Source organism: Sander vitreus, chromosome 22, assembly GCF_031162955.1.
Source record: "Sander vitreus isolate 19-12246 chromosome 22, sanVit1, whole genome shotgun sequence".
NCBI lineage: Eukaryota > Metazoa > Chordata > Actinopteri > Perciformes > Percidae > Sander > Sander vitreus.
In genome coordinates this window covers 10,694,684-10,714,994 of record NC_135876.1, presented here as the reverse complement: position 1 = coordinate 10,714,994, position 20,311 = coordinate 10,694,684, and the positions used below count along the sequence as shown (strand labels likewise).

General features: G+C 40.4%; 1 protein-coding gene across 1 annotated transcript in view; it reads right to left on the bottom strand.

Annotated features, from left to right (window-relative positions):
- The window catches only part of ctnnd2a (catenin (cadherin-associated protein), delta 2a), a 276,014-nt gene that overhangs the window by 224,903 nt on the left and 30,800 nt on the right, over positions 1–20,311 (bottom strand). The window contains exon 2 of the mRNA XM_078280766.1: positions 11,884–12,014. Coding sequence (XP_078136892.1) covers positions 11,884–12,012 — 129 coding nt within the window. The 5' untranslated portion in view covers positions 12,013–12,014. The remainder of the gene's footprint in view (positions 1–11,883; positions 12,015–20,311) is intronic.

Here is a 20,311-nt window from a genome sequence, read left to right as displayed (position 1 = left end):
ATTTCCAGGATAAAGCCTGACACCTGGCACGTGGCTCACATGATGTCTGTTCTGTGCGTTGCCGTTCTCAAACAACAACAACAACAACAGCCTTCGAGCTGGCAAGCCACACACTAAACATGGCACGTTTTGAAGAAAATGTGGATTGTGTAATAAGGCAGGCCTGCTTGGTTCTTTCTCTGAATGATTGTAAAATTTACAAAGAATATGTTTATGGCCTTTACTATTTAACTGGGACGTTTTTGGACCGATTGGCGGACATTTCTGTGGACAAAATACACACAGCGATACACTGGTAAGAGCAAATTACGTTTAACCATGTATCCAGCTAATTTAAAGCTGTAGTCCGTAAGATGTGAGTTAGGTTGTTTCTAGCGACAGCTTTGCCAGAGTTCCTTTCAAAAACGAACAGTGTCGACTGAAAGAAGTTAGTCGATTGCAGCTCTCACCTGCGAGATGCCTTCACATGCTCTGGTCCACACAGATAGCAGTTTAGTCTAACATGACCTAAGAGCTAATACATCCATGAAGATAAGAGCCGTGTGGGGACATTCGTAGCCGTGGAGATGATAGAGCCGGGGAGGCAGCAGCTAACATGGCTAACCGTGCTAACACGGTCAGCAGTGCTAACGCAGCTAGCAGGATTACTCACCGAGGCCATTGGGGAGGCGTTGGCAGTCAAACAAGTGGAGCTGTTAGCCAGTGCACGCCCAGCCTGGGTAAAGTTAGTGCACTTAGCCGAGCGGCAGCGTGCATCTAACCAATGTGACACAAACACCCTACTAGCCAGTGAGTCAGGATGTGATATAACCTTAGGCAGCACACACCGCTTTCCCCTTGTTCGCCCCACCCGGAGAGGAAAGGGCAAAACGTCACCTCCGGCACAAGTGGGGCGCCTCACATTGCTAACATTATTGGTTGACAGAACACGGCTAACACTGCTAACTTCTGAACCAACCAGACCATCAGAATGTGCAGGGAACAAAACCTTTTGAGACTATACAAAATGTATGCCCTTTAAAAATTAGAACATTGTTGGTAGTGCTGCCTTCAGCCAAAGGTAGCGGCAAGAGCCGGCCCGAAGCCCGAGTTGGGAGTGGGTGAGCAGGTCCAGGATGGCAAGTGACTGTGATCCCCGAGGCTCTACGTGGGGTAGCAGAGCTGCCGAACCTACTGGCAGCGCCCTGACTGCTGCTGCTACAGGCGGAGATGAAAGCCCAGCTGCTCTGAGGCTTTACGGGTGGTTTCCAGCCTGGCTATAATTTCCTGAATGCTCGTCCCGAAAAGCAACTCCATGGAGATAGGGTGGTACATTACATGGAGGATAGACCAGAGTTTAGCTTTTTTTTCTTTGGACTCAAAGTTAAACAGTCCTCTTTCTCTGTCTGTTGATCCGCCATTGTGAGTCAGCAGTAATGAAATGTAGGCGCCCGGCCCGATTAACGTACCGTTTCTTTCCATCTTTCCTCGTCGGAAGTTCCCAATTTCTGAGTACGATAGAACACAGCATAATCGGCAGTGACAAGCTCCACCTGAGCAGACGGGGGAGACCAACCGCTGCTGACTGACGTAAAAAGTGTAACTAACTGTGCGCAAGCATTGGAAAATACGGCAGGAAAGTCGCCCAAGACACTCAGATTGTGTTACTTGACAAAGCAACAAATTACAAGCGCTTTCATTAGTGGGTCAATTGCTTAATCACCATTGTTTTAACTCACTCTTTGATAGATAGGAACTTGACACACAATTAATTATATGACAATTGTATGGACTACAACTTTAAAGTATTTTGATTCTGATTTAAATAGCTCACATTATGGATATTGCTAACAACTTCATCAGCATGCAGGCAAATGCAGGCCTGAGCTAGATTTAAGGCTGAGGTAGCATTAGCATGCAGATGGTAGTGAGACTTAGTGGTGGGGATGGAGGAAGGTGCAGGCTAAGTGATTAGCAGGAAGAGCTCTTACTTCACATGCAGGATCAGTAGTGGGCCCTGTCACAGCATTAAAGGCTAATGAAACTCAGGTGAGGGAGAAGAAATAAGGGGAAGGGAGCATTGTGATCCTTACAGCAGATCCATGATCACACACGCATAATGGAGGTCTCACAGTCCACACTAAATTCATGCAAGTACACTGCTCTGTTTTTATTTCATGTAGATACAGACATATGGATGCACAGTTTACTTCAATTACGTAAAAAGTAATCACAGATACTCATACACAACCACACACACATCTCAGGGAGTTGCAGTATTTTGGCAGTAACCAGCCTGTTTACGAGTGGATAATCCAAGGTCCCTGTGATTAAAACTGCTCCAAAGCGCTCCTGACACTCCATTACCCAGCATGCCCCGGGTGAGGCAGGATTGTACATATTGATTTCACGCCTCATTAGCCTTCCTGTCTAACAATGTCATTGTTCTTCCTGGTTCTACAGGATTGTGCATCAAAATGACCAGGTATAACTCTGGGAGGGGATGGTGGACACATAACAAATGAACACATAAATATTGAGTCTGGGCTTGTTGGAGCATCATGGCAGGCTGAAGACTTTTGACCCAGTTTTCACATATTTGTAGTTGCTATTGGCAAACTTAGCTCCCATCACAGAGAAGGTAGGGCATATTTTACTTTATTTGCTTTCAGTTTTATGACTGAAGTGATCATACCCCAGTAACGAATTAATAACAACTGCAAGGACTTGGTATAGAGTAACAGAGAAATTATTTTTCCCTCTTATTGTTTCCACACTATTCTTCTAAGCTCTTAACACCTAATTTTTCATTTATAAAAACAAAAAAAGTGTTGTGCAGTCACGAAGAGGATGTGTCACTGTGCCTGGCATACAATACACTCATGCAAAGCAGAACACTTTCAAATGTTGACATTTTAAGATGAGGTAGATTCATTTTGAGATAACTAATTCAAATAAAAAAGTTGGGGTTTTCTACATTCATACATTGAAGTTTACTACCACAACCACAATGAAAAAGATGTGTGCCTTGGTGAATGCAGTTGTTACTCTGGTCATATAGTAAGGAATCAATACTGAGTACAATCATTGACTTAGGGGAATTCCCACCAGGTGTGCGAGAGCTGTGCCTAAGTGCTAGCTGCTGACAGAGGCGGCAGGCCTCCTGCAGCTGGCCATTGCAGAGGCAAACAGCATGTCCTGCAACTTGCTTTTTGAAATAATCAGCACAAACTGCAGTTAAGAGAGAACTATTTCTAGATGGCTGTATATTGCAAGCAAACCCTTATTCTTCATCAGCTTTGAAAGAAAAGTTTTAGCTCTGGTGTTGTTTTTTCCTGAGAAAGTTGTGAGCTTCCCAGAAGCCTTAGAATGTTTGTATTGGATCATTTATCCCCACCACAGAGTGCACAAACAGCATTGTACTGTGATTCCACTTTCACTGATTGACCTTCAAACGGTAATTGGCAAGTCTGGTTCGGTAGTTGTCTCAGAGTGCTGGGTATTGGATGGCTGCCCTGAAACTCAGCTCTCTCTCTCTTTTCACTCTGTCACATGGCCTCTCTTCATCTTTTTCTTTTCCTCTCTTATTTCATGCATTTACCAACCAATGCCATTCTCCAAATATCTGCATCTTCTACATTTGCCCCCTGTCCTTCCCCCTTTTTCTCATCCCACATAATTTCACCCACCTTCTCTCTCTAATTCACACACTTTTCATGTTTCATCTCATCACCCTTGCTTCTTCTCTCTTCCTGCTCCCTCTCCTTGGCCCAAAGCATGGCAGCTGCAGTAGTATGTAGCCTGCCAGCTGCCAGTTATGATGATGGTGACAGTACAGTGGGGGTGCTGGCTGGGTGATGTTGACTAAATGGAACATTGCAGCACCACTGGCAGACACAAAGTCAAGCCAGCACACATACACACTCAACTATACACACAACAACGATGCCAAAGAGCACAACAGCCTTCGGGCCAACTAATAATTCTTCCCCAGCCACAGCCTGGGTGAGACAGCTGAACATCAACCTTTTCTGCCCCAGTCTCCCACAGATGGTCTCTCTTGTTAAGTAAATGACAAGGGAATACTGCTACCATGACATACCTCCCACTCAGGCTTGCACAGAAATCGTTACAAGTCACCTTGTTCTTTAGCTTCATCTAAAAGCCACAAGTCATCATCAGGAATATGACTCTTACATTAAATTACAAGGCATTTTTGAGTGAATCAGGTGTTCTTAACACCCCCCCACACACACACACACACACACACACACACACATAACTGCAGTAAGACAGATTTGGCTTCACAGTGTAATACAATATTTGTCGGTGTGTGTCTATGTAAAAAGTATCCATGGCTCCAATTTTTTTTCCTGCTGAGTGTGTTTACTGGCAGAGCTGCACGATTTCCTCCCTACCTGACAGAAAACCATCTCTTCGATCTCTGTGTACTTATCCACACGACTTTCACACTTTTAACACACAAAAGCATGTACTGTACATAGCATACATATACACACACACAAATGCATGCCCCCTGGCTACATCACACACACACACACACACACACACACACACACACACACACACACACACGCTCACTGGCTACATGATCTGCTCCCACACTGGCACAGTGAAAGAGACAAATGTTAAAAGGACACTGAGGGGACACAGACTGAAAGAGCCTAATTTTCAGCCTGAGAACTGCACTGGCTGAGGGACTGGCAGATAGGTTCAAAGCACAAAAAGCTTTGAACCAGCACATCCACTCTCTGAATGTGTTTTCAAAGTTCTAACTGTAAGAGTAAGATGGTATGACACTGTCATTTTAGAGTTAGCTATTGCCACACCAGAAAGAGTATACATTATGTCGTTATAGCAGCAAGAAACCTTACAATTTCCAATTTATTTTGCATACATTGAAGGTTAACATGGTCTTCCATGTCATAGATTTCAGGTTCCACAAACGTATGAAACCCTTTCGAAACAGTATGATAATTTCACAATTGTTGTCAACTGGAATATGCTTTCTTTTTCCCAGTTTGTGACTTGTTAGAATTTCATGAGAGACAAGGTTTCTCATCAGCTGATGTATTTGATAGTCAATGGCGTGTGGGGGGATTCCTTTCTTCCCCATCATTCTGACCCTGTGACGGAGTTAAGTCATCCCAGCTGCAAAACAACCTCAATCAGCTGTCAACCTCAACAATAGACAGGGTATCTATAAAGGGGAGAGAATAAGAGAGGCAGAGATGGACGGTGAGGCTGAGAAGGCTATTAGGACACACACCTACACAAATGTAATGCCAGAGCAAGTTGAAAACACACAGACACCTACACAAAATTACTTTTAAAAGTAACTTTTATCCATGTTGGAGTAAAAGTTATGAGAATATGTACAGTCAATAGCCAGAACAGTAGTCAAGCTTAGTGAGAGCATATAAGCAGAAGTAGAGAAAAGTTTTCAGCTCACTCTAAAGGCCAATGAAGTGCACCCGAACTCCAGCAAAGAAAAGGAGTCTGGAAAATAACCGGCAGTCGACAGGATAGAATACATTACCCTCTCATCTCTGAAAAGGACCTTGCTACTTTCAAATATGCAAACTAAAAGACTCCATCAGTTGTGAACGCTTGATAACCTCAGTAGTTTGTGAATACTTTCAGCTCACGTGCAACAAACTTGCAACTGACGAGGATGACCGTGAATATATTAGTCATGATCACAATAAATTCTGAGATGTTTAAGATTGACGGCTTGATCAGTGTTTGCTGTACATTATAAATGAAGACTGTGTTTTGGATGGAAAATGGCATTTTTTTGTTATGAAAATCCTAGTCTGTATCCACGACCTTCCACTTCTGGGATTGCTCCGTTGCCGCCGGAAATTTCGGTAACCAAACTGAGGTCCATTGTTAAAACAAAGCACACACAGTACACACACACATATTATCTAGCATGAGTGATCCCTGAAGATGAGTTCATACATCATATTGGCTTCACTTAACTCCTATGCATGCAGATTAGAACACACATGCACGCAAATATATGCTAAACTATTGTAAGGTGATACACCGCACGTGTCCGGGATGTTGAATGATGTTGTAATTTGCCTGTCAAAGGTTACCCTTAATTGTAAATGCAAAGTGTGATGCTGTGTATACTACTGTACATGTTAAATGTGGCTCCATTACCAAAACTTTGCTCTTACCAACTGTCACAATGTCAGCTAATTCCTAGTCTCACAATAACTCAAAAGTGAGTGACACATTACCCTAACAATGTGGAATCTCATTTCTGAAAGCAATAATACCACAGTCCAGGCTGATATACATCAATCATTGAAATACGGTCCTCTTCATCTGTAATGACCGCACACAGGCAATATATTTCACAACCGTTATGACAATGCTATATTACTTAATTGTGTCTCATGCCATTGATACATCACAGAAACATCTGTGATATGTCTCCCCACAAAAAGTTGAATATGTAAAGTTTACAATATCAAACATATTTAAATGGTGCCTACATGCATTATCACAGTTGAGAGTCTGTAATTTTAGTTTAGGAAAAGAAGGAAAATACATTGTGAAGAAACAGAGCCCCTTTCAGAATTAATAACTAAAAGCCAATAAGAGCACAAAATAATTACGTAACCAACATGTCACTTCATTAAAAAAGACAGCATCCAGACATAAAACGCTATGGTAATGTCTTAAGTCAAGCAGCCAGCAGGATCTAAGGGAACATAACACACTGGAAGTTTTTAAAACACCCTAAAAATATTCTTCCAAAAGACTTTTTTTCCATGACTGCTCAATAACTTGCCTTTTTCTGGCTCTATAGAGTGCATAATTGTTTACCAACCCATAACACCAAAAGACCATAATCTATCTTTAGAATGTAATTTGAAAACAATACATTGGCTAGATGCTAAAATATGGAGATAAAGAATACAAAGCATCAGTTTTTTTCTCAGGAAAGAATAACAGCCTGGCCTGCTGGGTGTTTAGAACAGTGAATCAATCAGCTTTCATCAAACTTATAGGTGAAATGATTAAATCACAGTATCAGTCAAAGACAAAGCAAAACATAAACAGATTCAATTATAATTTAGCAAGAAAGAAGGTTAAATTACCATTGCTTATTTCAGAAACCGAGCAGGTCATTAACTAGAGCTAAATGAAAATATGCAGAAAACTGATAGATTGTAGAACAAATCAGCACTGGTTAAATTGGTGTCTATGGGGCTTTCCTGAGGCAAGACATGATGCAACATAATGCAAAGCATCTTGAGAAACTCAAATGGCCCCAACTGTAGCACAGATGGTGTTAAACATGAAAAATCTAAAAAGGGAGCTAGCTAGTTGACATTTATCTGAGAATGTGGAGACTTAGCATGAAGCAGATTTCCTGCCCTGTTTGAGACGTATATACATGCAATCTGACCCCTTTGTGGACTTAAAATGGGTAACTCACAGCCACAAAAATGTACCATAATAGTCAAGAACTCTCCTATTATAGAGGTAGCAATATATAGCTTAATTTAGAAAAATGTGTAATGGTCATACAATGATTTGTAAATATGTGTAATCCCTTTTTTGTTTTACTTTAGTCCCACATTTTTGTTAGCTTTATACTGATTTAATTATACGTTGCAATACAGAATATAACCTTGTCAAGTCAAATCTGGAAGGATACTGCGAACCTCTGTGTATCTTCCTGTTGAGGACCCCTAAAAACATCTGGGAGAAAGAATAGCTGGGGACTTCATGTGCTTTGCAGGGGACACATTGCACACCTTCAGCAACCCCAGGCCGACAGAGAGGGTTAGCAGAAATGATGTGTAGTATATAGAGAATTGACCATGCCAAGGTTCAGACCAGGACCACCCTAATGTGAGTGCTGTGCCTGCCAAAATGAAAGTAACGTGACCACAGTCTCAATGTCATGTATGTAATGAATCAGCCATGGATTTTAATAAAGCAGTGGAAGGTAAAACAGCTCAGTCTTGCTGTGTGTTAATGCTATAGCTGGTTAAGTTGTAGAATCATTGATGATCAACTGATTGATAAATACCAGGTACTGCATAACGATTGTAAGTAAGGTGCTTAGTGCGGTCACTCATAATTCGATTTTATACATGGCGGCGCAGTGTAGTTCTGCCTTTTTGATGTAAAATGCAGCATTTTGTTTTATTCTCTGTCACTTGTATACATATATGTTTTTGAGTCTATTTGCTGTTTCTCTGAGAGTGAGATATTGGCAAATTCTACTGCCAGTCCTGCATCAACATTAAGTGTAGCCTACGCATGAGTGAAGTTTTTTTTGCAGTCAAATATGTGCAAGTATATATTTTTTGCAAGGATTTAATTAAGTTCCAGGTATTTCTTTTCTTCATGGTATAAATAGGTAACTCAAAATGTCATATCAGCAACAGTTATGTGACTATGGACATGGGAAATCAGATGCTTGTTCAATTAGTTCCCTCTGGTGATGCATCTTGCGAGTTCAGAAAAAAAAGAGATGGCAAGATATACAGTATAAACCCAATATTCAGCAGTAGCAACATGCTTTTATCACCTCAGTTATACCTAAGATCCATCCTGTTTTACAAATGTGGATATTTTTTGGCCAAATTACTGGCAAAGACAAAAGCAAGTAAGCCTAACTTAGAACTTTACAACATCCCTTCAGAAACCTATGAGTGGCATCACAGACAGTCTCTGCCATCATTATCTCTGTACACTTACTGAACACTGCATGAATTCATTGTCAAACTACTTACCATTCTAATTGAGTCTCATTCTTAAAACCATTTAATAATCCCAGTAGTTGGAAATCATTTCTCTAACATGAACATACCACATGTAGTGTTTTACTTAACCGCCAGCAACATACACACACACACACACACACACACACACACACACACACACACACACACACACACACACACACACACACACACACACACACACACACACACACACACACACACACACACACACACAGACAGATGGTGTCTACTAAATGGAATCTAAGCCATGTCTGTATCCTCGATGGGACACCACAGTGGAAAGAGGTATGTGTTAGGCATGATGATGTGCCCCAACGGGAGTACGCCCGCAAGGTTACTGGAGACACACACACACACACACACACACACACACACACACAGGCAGAGAGAGTGTGAGGTATATTTAGAGTTAACCTTTTGTCACACACACACACACACACACACACACACACACACGTACATCATCTACACACTTGCAGCCACAAAGCATGGACTGGGTGGAAATAAATGGAAAATATAACATTTTATATTCAAGATATGCAGATATTAATTTGTGCCTATAGTGTGGAAGTGTATTATTCATAAAATATCATGGTGTTGTACAAATAGACCAGCTGAAAGCAAATGCATCATATCAATCATAACATACAAACAACCTCATCTACAAGCACCTCTGTGGGACCACAAACAGAAGAATGACTAAAGGGAGTGCAGTTGGAGGTGAGACTGGAGAAGAAATCTTGTGTCTTCGGAAATTTTAGAAACAAATAAATAAAAGCAAATACATATTTTCCATTTGAATTGTGGAATGATCAATAATGATTTGAAAGTTTTTTATTAGTTTGTGGAACCTGAACACTGGGTTTTAACATATGCTTCTTTGCAACTTTGGATTTTAGAGATTTTTTTTAAAACAAAATCTCTGCAATACATGTATTCTGGTGAGTCTGGTGTAGAGACATTATGACAACAGAACTTGGCACGCAGTCCAAATGGGACTGCCAATACTTTTTAAATGGAGAAATAACAGTTTGCTTGCCCCTCTGATCTGTTCAATTCATTATCAATTTCTAATTATTGTTTCTAGAACATTACTAATGTAGTTATTGTAGAGCCATTTATATTTGGTAACGATTCAGTAGCGCCAATAATCCATTCCAACGAATCACCTAAAGGTCAAATACCTTGCTCGAGGATACGTCAGCAACAATGTCTTATATATTACCCCACTGACAGACATCGAGGTGAGCAGATCTAAAGCAACAGATTTAGGTTTGTCCTTTTTTTGTACCACATGTGCTCCACATCCAACTGCATCCTATACGTCTCCAAAGAGAAAAAAAGGAGAATAGATTGTCTAGTGCATTTCTTTAAACTGTATGTAAAAATGTTTGGTTAAAGGACAAGTATAAAAACCCTCACAGCAATAAAGTAACGTATACAGTGAGGCTATTTTTTCATGGTGGGATCAGTAAAACTGCATGGATCTGACTAAATCAGGTATGCTTCACTGATTACAGTAATGTTAGAGCATGGACACGTTTTCTGATTGGGAAAAAAAACTACATCCCCAACAGGATTTTCCCACCAAAGTGCTGCTATGTAGAGCTGATTAGGCTTATTGTAAAATAAAACCCATGTTGCTCAAAAACCTGGATGCAAAACCATTCTGGTTGCCTTCTGATGACTGAAGAAGGAACTCATTTTGAATTTTCAAAACATGTTTTCCTCAGGGGAGGAGTTTCTAGAGTTGTCGCACTGCAGAAGAAAATAAGGCTTCAACAATGGCTACATGTCTGTGATGTATTCCCTTTTGAATAACTTCTGTACATTTGCTATCCCAATGGGTGGGCGCGGGGGGGGGGCAGCAGGGTTCAAATCTGGTCCAAAGCATGGATCTGACTAAACCCTACATGCTTCAGTGATTCAGTGAGAGGTTCTCTGGTAGAAAAAAAACAAAAACACAAATGAATGTCATTTACAAAAAGGGAAAAAAAAGCTTAAATTGCCACCAGCACTTGTCCTTCACTAGGGAAGGGTAAATGGAATATTTTGTGGTATTAAATTAAGGAGAACTTCAGAGTCAACGTAGATGAATGAAAATGACAAATCTAGTGTATTGCACTTGCTGATGAGCTAAATCCAAATGAAACAGAATTCCATTACACAAAGGAATAAGTCCAAGGCTAAACACAAATCAGTAAATGCAATTAGTGAGAACTCGCCCGGGAATCGGAATGTCTTTTCATCGTGAAAGCAAGGGTCATGCACATGTTTGGGTGAGGATGTTTGTTTTATACTTCAATAAATAATACATTTAACACAAAGAAGTCTACTGATTTAATTGTGCGCACACACACACACACACACACACACACACACACACACACACACACACACATACACCATTAACCAAGGTTGTTGAATGTGACGTTTTTCCACAAAACTCCCACTGGACACACAGAACTGTATTAATCCAACCCACAAAGCTGCTACCCCTTCATTCTTTGCTTTTTTTTTGTCTCTCCTCTTTTTGCTGTCTCTTATCTCAGTAGCTTCCAATGGAAAACATTACAATTACTGTTGTCCTGCACCCAACTCCCTCCATTCTCTCACCAAACCAATCCACCCACCTTGACTTTAACATCCCATCTGCCATTTCTTCTCTCCCCGCTCTACGTCCTCCATTTCCTTCCCTCTTTCCCATTCCTCCAGCTAACCTGAAACCAGACGGCCTATCCTCCTTCCAATGCTCCCTGTCGAGTGGTTGCCTTGATTTTAATTACCTTTTCAATTATGTCTACTTGGCTACAGCTCTCGCCCCGTAATCTCCATCATTTCCATCCATTACACTCTCGTATTCCCTTGGCACCAATCAATCTTTGGTTTCTTTTAAACACTCTAAAGCAGCGCAGTGCCTTTTCCCCTGAATAACAGTGACAACCTCCTGACCGACCTCATAGCAAGCTGTTTGAGGGCTATGAGAGGAGAGAAGAGGAGAGAGAGGCAAACAGAAGAAAAAAATGTGCCTTTCTTATCAAAGCTAAACACAATACAGGTTTTGGCACATGTACAACACACAAGTACATTGGAGAGTTCCTACCTGCTCTTTAACAGAGGCGAGGATGGAGGAGGTGGTCTCTGTCTCAGATCTGTCTCCATTGGAGGCTGGCATCACAGGGGCAACCATGGCCCCCTTCTCCTGCTCCGCAGGCTGCTCTGGCACCGGCATTGCTAATATGAACAAACACACACAAAGAAGAAACATGATTAACCTGCTTGCAGTTTTAAAAGTACAATGTTGCACTTTTTACTACTAAAAGTACAACTGCAAAATGTTTTATGTAGTTGTAAAACAAAAAAGGTCAAGTAAAAACAAACCAGTTTTAAAGCTTAGTTAGCTCAGAAATTGGGGCAGCTGGTTGCTACTGCCAGAGCAAAAGATGGCCCCTTAAAGCAGATTATATACGGTATATTTTGTTTATTTCTTTAGACTATATTAGCTTTTGTTTATTATTGAATATTAATATTAAAAACCGTCCTGTTTTGTTCAATTTGTGGTTTAGTTAATGGTGTTTGTCTTTGTATTACCCCTGTTTAAAAAATGGTCTGAGTTTGTTGGGTCAGTTTTGTCTTTGTTAGGTCAGTTTAGTCTGTTCAGTTTTATTCAGTTCATGTACAGTTAGCATAGCCGGAGTTAAATTATCATACAAACTTAAGTTTGACTGAAAAGAGAGTGAATAGAAAATGACAGCTATTTTGACAGTTAGCATCAAGGGAACCAATCCTTTAAACATGTCATGTCAGTCAGTGTGCCCTATTAACTACCTTGAGTCTACCATACTGTTGATACAATGGGTGCTTGGATGAATTCCAAAGCCTGGTTCCTAAAAAAATACAGCAATTAGTCTGAAACACACATGTACACACACACACACACACACACACACACACACACACACACACACACACCTGTGTCCCTGCCAGTATGTCACTTCACAAATAGGGGTCCTAGTAGACTCATTAAAATGCGATGCCCCACTTATCATGATTTTAATTACTTTATTTACTTTGTAGGATACAGGAAAGTGACGAGTGTCTCTGACTAGTTCATTTCAAAAAGACTATCGCAATTGTTCATTTAAACAAAAAAAAGCACATACGTTTGGGTCTTCAACCGCCATCAAATACCACCTCTCCAACAATAACAAATTACCATCAGTCCTGCATGGATAGATGATGCCCATATATGCTGTCTTTTCCCTTTGCTGTAATTCATCATAAGGAGTGATAATATATGCCACATTTGACACTTCTATTAAGCCATCTATGAAATGGAAAATGTACTTCTGTAACATTATTGGAATTGTTTTAAATTATCAATAAAAGCCTCTGTGTCTCTTTCCTGTCTGAGCGAAGAGCACAGAGAGAGAGAGAGAGAGAGAGAGAGAGAGAGAGCGAAGAGAGAGAGAGAGCGCGAGCGAGAGAGAGAGAGAGCACGAGAGCGCGAGAGAGCGAGAGAGCGCAAGAGAGAGAGAGAGAGAGAGAGAGAGAGAGATAAAAAGTCAGAGAAATCAGGAAATTGGTCTGCAAGCTTTAGAGGAACAGACCATGGGGACGGGATGTTGTCAATACAGCAGCTCTGACTTCAGTAGAAGACTAAATAATGAACCGATTGAGAGTGGGATTTGATCATGGAGTCTCTTATTTTACAATTTGCCACTAGTCTCAGCCCTTCACTTTTAATATTTGATGTGGAGATCCAAATCTGTGCAAGCTTTGGTTAGACCCACACATTATGTATGCACACACTGGTGCATCTACATGTCTGCAGTGCAAGTGCAGTCATATATTTTATTAGTGTTTTACAGTTTTATGCAGGGTTTTTGAGAGCAAATATTTACAGTAATGTCATTTAGAGCTAATCACACAGACGTTAAGGGTAAGTGTGCCATAAGCGTCAGACAAGGCAGCTTACAAAGGCAGAGAGTGATCCTCCAGACAGCCTGCAAATCAAACATCCAGTCAGTTTATCAGCCAGTCAGTTAGCAAGCAGACAGAGAGCAGGCCAGACAGGGTGGTGTCTGTAAATAAAAGATGCTTGGCGAGATGGCCGGCAGATGGTTATTTTCACTCTCACAGACAAATACCACGACTGTGTCTGGCATTTCCCCTCCTGATGGGAGATGAGTCACCAGAGTTTGGCTCCTGAGCAACCAGAACCCCAGCAAAGTCCTTATCACACCAGCTGGCTGACTACCACATTTCTCTTGAATGAGCCAAATGTGCAAGTCAGTGGGAAGAGGAAAGACTCACCTCACCTTCTTTGTGGAGTCCTGCAGTGGTTTTCCACAGTATACACCCCTGGCAATAAAGTGGAGCCCTGACCTGCCACAACAGAGTCAGTTACATCTGTAGCACTCTGTATTTTGAAATAGGCATGACAGACCTTTCTCATGGCAGAGCAATTACAGGTCTGACTGATAACATTAATGATGGCTGCATTCCATTTAGCTGTGCCAGTAGGCCATGCCAGTGTTCCAGCTTGCATAATACCAGAGCCCCTGTACTGGCACGCCTAAATGAAATGCAGCCGTTATTAGTTACACCTGTTTTGATCAGTCACAATGTCTGTACCTGTCTGTTGTGTGTTTTGTCTGTTTAACACTGAATAAATGTAGAAGACAAACTCATTCAGACAACCCCCTATTGTCCCAAGTCTTTCTGAAATGTTACACACAATATTCAGTAAACTGACAAATACAAGCCACAGATGCAATTACATTCAGTGAGCTAAGCAAGGTTTGAGTGATTTTGATAAGTGAATTCATGTAGCCAAAGACTGAAACACCCAAATCACTAAGAGAATAAAAAAATCTGAATCCAAACGCAGCAGCAATGCAATTATTGAACCTCTGCATTCAACAATACACATCATTGTGAACCATTTATTGTCCGAGAAAGCCAGTGATCGTGTATAGAGAAGGCACAAACGCTTTGTGATTAATGTCCAGACAGGTGCTGTGTTCAGAAAATTGAAAAAAAGTCGGCTTACTGGCTCTGAGATAATCCCAGTACAAACACATTCACCATCAAATGTCACAATACTCCACCACACCAATGTTCTTCCTGGGCAATTGTCAGCAGGCACAGTTGAGCTGCTATTGAATAGATGTGTTACGTCCTGCAGGGTACAATGCAACAGGAATCTCATCCTACGGTGGGCTTTTGTAGCTCTGTGGACACACATAATTGCAGCACATTCTGGTGCGGCTTCCCGTTGAACTGAGGAGGAATTATGGCCTGACATTTCCTTTGGCTCTATGTCTCCTGGTTTTGACAGCATGGTAGAGGACCCAGCATGTAGCAGTTAATGGAGAGCAAAGTGTAAACAACAAAAGAAAAAATCCTAACAGGAAAAGAAATTGCACATCACATTTTACATTTTCACTACTACTAATTTAATTTAGTTTAGTTTGCAAAGTAGACAACGAAACAAGCAGGGCTCCACACAGAAAAAAGCACATGCACCTGCATACAAACACATAGGTTACTCACACCTTGAGTCATAGGAGCATGGGCACCTCTGACCCATGCTCACACCATGACCTGACAGGCCTCCACACCTGCCCTATTCTGGCTGAACACACCTTACATGAACATTGTGCTTGCTCTCTCTCTCTCTCTCTCTCTCTCACACATACACACACACACACACACATACACAAAAAGGTTCAAATGAGGTGTCCTTTCCCTTTGCTCCATGACCCGTCAGCTGTCTGACTTGTTGGCTAAGCTGCACATTGCCCTGCTCTCCCCTCCAGCCTGTATCTTCTCTTGTTGTCCTCTTTTCTTCCTTTTTTCTCTTCTAACTTTTTTTATTTTTTTTTATCTAATTGTCTGGCCAGCAGTTTGCAGTGAGCTGTGTCCCGTGGTTGCAATACGCAATTAACAGGTTAATCATTAATATTATTAATGTATTGGTTTCATTTTCTAATTTTTAGAGAATGTACCTCTCAATTCTCTTGTCATGCCACTAGCATGGTGGTCTTCAGAAAATACATTGAGGTTGGGAGTTTAGGGCTACATACAGTATCTGTGCGTCACAATAATAATAAATGCACTACATGTGATTGTAAGAATTTCTATATACTTTGTCTCTTTTAGTCAGATCTCCTGTTCCATCCCCAGGCCACATCCAAAGTATTGCGTGATCAGGAAGCTATTGTCCTCAGCATGTTTGAGTGAGTGGCTCCTCTAAGGAACACAATCAAAAGCATGCTTCTCCACTTAACATGAAATGACACTGTTTAAATATTTACAAGGCTTTAAAATGCAGTCTCGGTTGGAAAGAATTGTATGACGGCTGCATAAAAATAAGAAGGTTCCTTAGGAATGTGAAATAGTGTAGGTGGAGTTTGAATCCTCCTGCAGATCTACTGTATGATAACACAAAATTGTCACTTATCACAGAAGACATTTTGACATGTCAGAGTAGAAAAAGCAAAGATGTAATTCAGTTACAATGATGGCTTAATTATATGTAGTTGTTTCAGTGTCAGTGCCGTGGTAGTATGCATGTCATGGCTTACCTGGACACCTGAATAGAACGGAGCCCAAGTCAAAAGGTCTTACCTTCTCCAGACCAAGGGAATAACTTGACTATATCAGAATATTTCATTTCCCCATTTTATCAATACATCTTTTCTTATTGTCAGATTTGCTATTTAAAATAATTTGAAAACTGGACTGGTAACTTTTTGTATTCAGGTGTGAGTTATTCATGTCTGTGAAAGCAGGAAGAATAGTAATAGCAGAAAGAGAGGTTTTATGTCCACGGATAAGCCACAGTGAGTCGTTTCACATATGATGTAACATGCTTTGTGGCTGCATTAAACTGTTGAGGCAAGAGCACCTGCCACCTTTCTGTCATTTACAATGGATTGCTCCTGAGAGACTGTCACCAAAATCTGATGTTTACCAATGATGTTACGGATAGCAGATCTTTTTTTTCTACACCTTTGAAACTCAACTCTACTGCGCTGGATATATGAGGCATGGCATTTCAGTCAGTCACTGTGTAGCAATGTCTTAAATCAAGCATTACTGCAATCCAGAAAAGGGTACACTGGGTACATTGCAAAAAAGATTTTAAGCAGATTTAGCCGTGGCACTGGCCCAGATAGAATTAAGAAAAAAAAATTATATATATACATCTATACCTTTTAATTATTTTTTAATTACTGTATATTTTACTGTATATTTTTTTTATACTGTATATATTTCATAAAAATAGTTATTTTGTGGGTTAACATAGAAAAATAAAGAAAAGTATAATAATATTCTGTATATTGCCATACACAAGTAGTAATACTGTTAGCTGTAGGGATTAGTGTAGGGATTTTATTTTCTGTAAACCAGCTCTATAAAAACACACACAAATTGAATTGTTGTTTTGCACTGAAGTCAGTATTCAGTTAGTATTTCTTTTGACATGCTTAAATTGGCCCCAGAGGAGGTAATACACAGTATTACATTACATTGGCAAATATTTCTAAAATGGCTCAGTGTAACATGGCTATTCATGCATATTAGACCATATTTTCGATGACGCAAAGCCACTCTCTAAAAATGATGGTTTCTAATGGGGTGTCTCTTGACCCCGCAAGCATTCAAGGAAAGACACACACATTTGTGCACATGCACACAGTCACACAGCTGCTAATGACGTATTCCACTGGGTCTCAGTGCTGTCTATCTATTGCCGTTAACCAGTATGCTTCATTAATTGTAACTCATGCCAATCTTTTCATTTAATTAGAATCTCAAATAATACAATTTGACGACTACTACATTTGTGCAGTATAGTTCCATATGAAATGGTGAGTAGCCATTTATATAATGTTCTCCTGTTTTTGAAACACAAAAAGAGAGACGTGTAAATTAGACTTGATAGAAACGTCTGACTTTCTGAGGTTTGAATTTATTCTAACTCATTAGCTGTGTGCACTTCACCCGCATCCTCAAGAGCTCAAATAGTAATTATCCCAAACATACGGCTAATAATGCTAATGTCATCAGAATGAGGCAAAGCTTGGAAAATGAAGGAATAATAATTATAATTTCCACACCCAATTTCCCCAGCCAATCACTCCTGATCTCCAAAGACTGCTTTGCCTTTCAAAGATTATTCCTAAAGTCTGCCACATATGAATTTCTTGGATGATTGATAGCTCCAATTTACCTCCATGTAACGTCTAATATTAAACTCTGAATAATGCATAATTCAGTTAGCACTGTGGAGAGATGGACAGGGTGCATGGTAGAGGCATGTGGATGAACGCACACACAAAAAACTCACAATGTATGCCTGTGTGGATAAACACATCAACATTTTTTAACACTCAGACACACGACAACTAAATATAGATACAGTTTTCTCTTTTTCGCTTCGCAGAATTTTAATGAACTGAAGTCGCATAACCCCAACACAGATACAAGTTGGATATAACATCTTTGAACACTCTCTCCATATTTGACAGCCAGACAAGCAGAAATTACAAAGAAAATGCTATATTTCACTGATTGTTTTAATGTTTTTACACATCCATTGATCACATCTGAAAGGGGCCACTCCTGGAACTGTAGTGGTCCAAATCTTCATTTGGTAAAAGTTAAAATATGTTACATGTTAAACACAGGATTTTCTTTTTTTTGTCCTAATTCATTTATTCATGCAGAATTCCCAGCATGCAGTTGAGACTTCAAACTCTCCAGAGATCCTTTTTTATAGTTTGAAGAAAACATATATGATGGAAACTTGTTGTCTTGATTGACACCAGCAAATCACATATCAGAGTGTCAATCACAAATGAAAGACAGTATATATTGCCATGGTTCCATCTTTCCATTTTAGGAGATCTGAAACAGTGGTAGCAAAAGTCCTAGTATGTTATGGTTTTCTTTATAACTGAACAAATACATCAGAAACTACCCCGTATATCCATATTTTTGTGGGTACATTACCAGTAGTACACACACATTCACAACAAATATAAATAATTTATGTATAGGCTCAGGGGGGATGTGTGATCATGAACAACAAAACAAAACATGCAAGAATTAAATCCCCATTTCAATACCATGGATATAGTGCCACTTGACCAGCCATGCCAAAACACTTATTTATGCACTATATATCCAATGGTAAAATAATCTCGAAAATGAAATAGCATAACATGGTGTCAACATAAAACACAGCACTTTCAAGCCAGAGAGAGCGGTTAAAAAACAAAATAATTTACTTTCAACCAAGAAACGCTTGTTCATTCCTTGGGAGTGTTTTAATCCAAACCACAATCTTTATCTTAAACTTAACTATCATCGCCGCATGACGCACACTTTTTCTGGCAACACAGTCACCTATTGGCGGCTAAACAACTGCCACTGGTAGCCAACGTCACGGAGCTCTGTATACAACCAGCAACTGCCGCTCTGATTTTATCGTGCTATCGCAATACAGACTGTTAACATTACAGCTCTTTACTCAGTTTAAAGCAATAGTGCGTAGTTTCTGTCTCCCCCATGAGGAATTCTAAGTAAGACAACAAAACTGTCGGCGCGTCCACATGATACAAGCCTTCTGTGACCGTGCACCTCCCCCCCCTCTCCTCCACGCAGTTGCTAATAGCCAAGGAGGACACGGGGGATTAAAAAAAACACGATGGACGCTTCAGAAGAGGTAATTATCTTCACTCGAGTTTCTGCGTGGGAAAATCACTGGATTCCACAATCTTCTGAACATAGCCATACTGAGAAATACAGAGAGAGCTGTGTGGAGCTGATAGTCTTACTTATCTTTGTAGCAACAGACGTTCATTAATATCAAAAAGTTACGCACTGAGGGCCTAATTTACTAACACTAGCGCAGTTTGCGCTGCGTCTGTTTATGCGAGTTCGGTAATAGCGCACGCTATGCTTCCACATTTTGCGTAGTATTTATCAAACCTGACACCCATCAGGCAATCAGCACATACTCCGAAGTAGTAGGTTTGCTGAAGTAACAGCAAACCTGAACATATTACAGGGCAGAACATCCACACCCTCGGGAAAAAATTCAATTTGGAATGCCATAACAAATAAAATCAACTCGTCATCATCTACACGGAGTTAAGTGGAGGAGGTAAAAAAACGGTGGCAAGACATAAAGCGCAGAACAAAAGAGAAGGTTGCGTACAACCGGGCACAATCGAGGAGAAACGGTTCAGGTCCACCAGAAATAGACACGCTAACTACTACTGAAGAGGTGGTGCAGCAAACACTCATTGCCGAACAGGTGGAAGGTGTGGACGGCATAGCTACTGCTGAGATCTCTGTAGAGAATGAAGGTATGTGTGGTTTGTTATGATACTGGTGTGTTGGCGTTGGGTATATATGCATATGTTTAGCCTATATTATTAATATGTCAATCCAACCGATGGGGTTAAGTAATTAAAGAGTGTTATATAGTTAAATAATCGCAAAATTGCTTA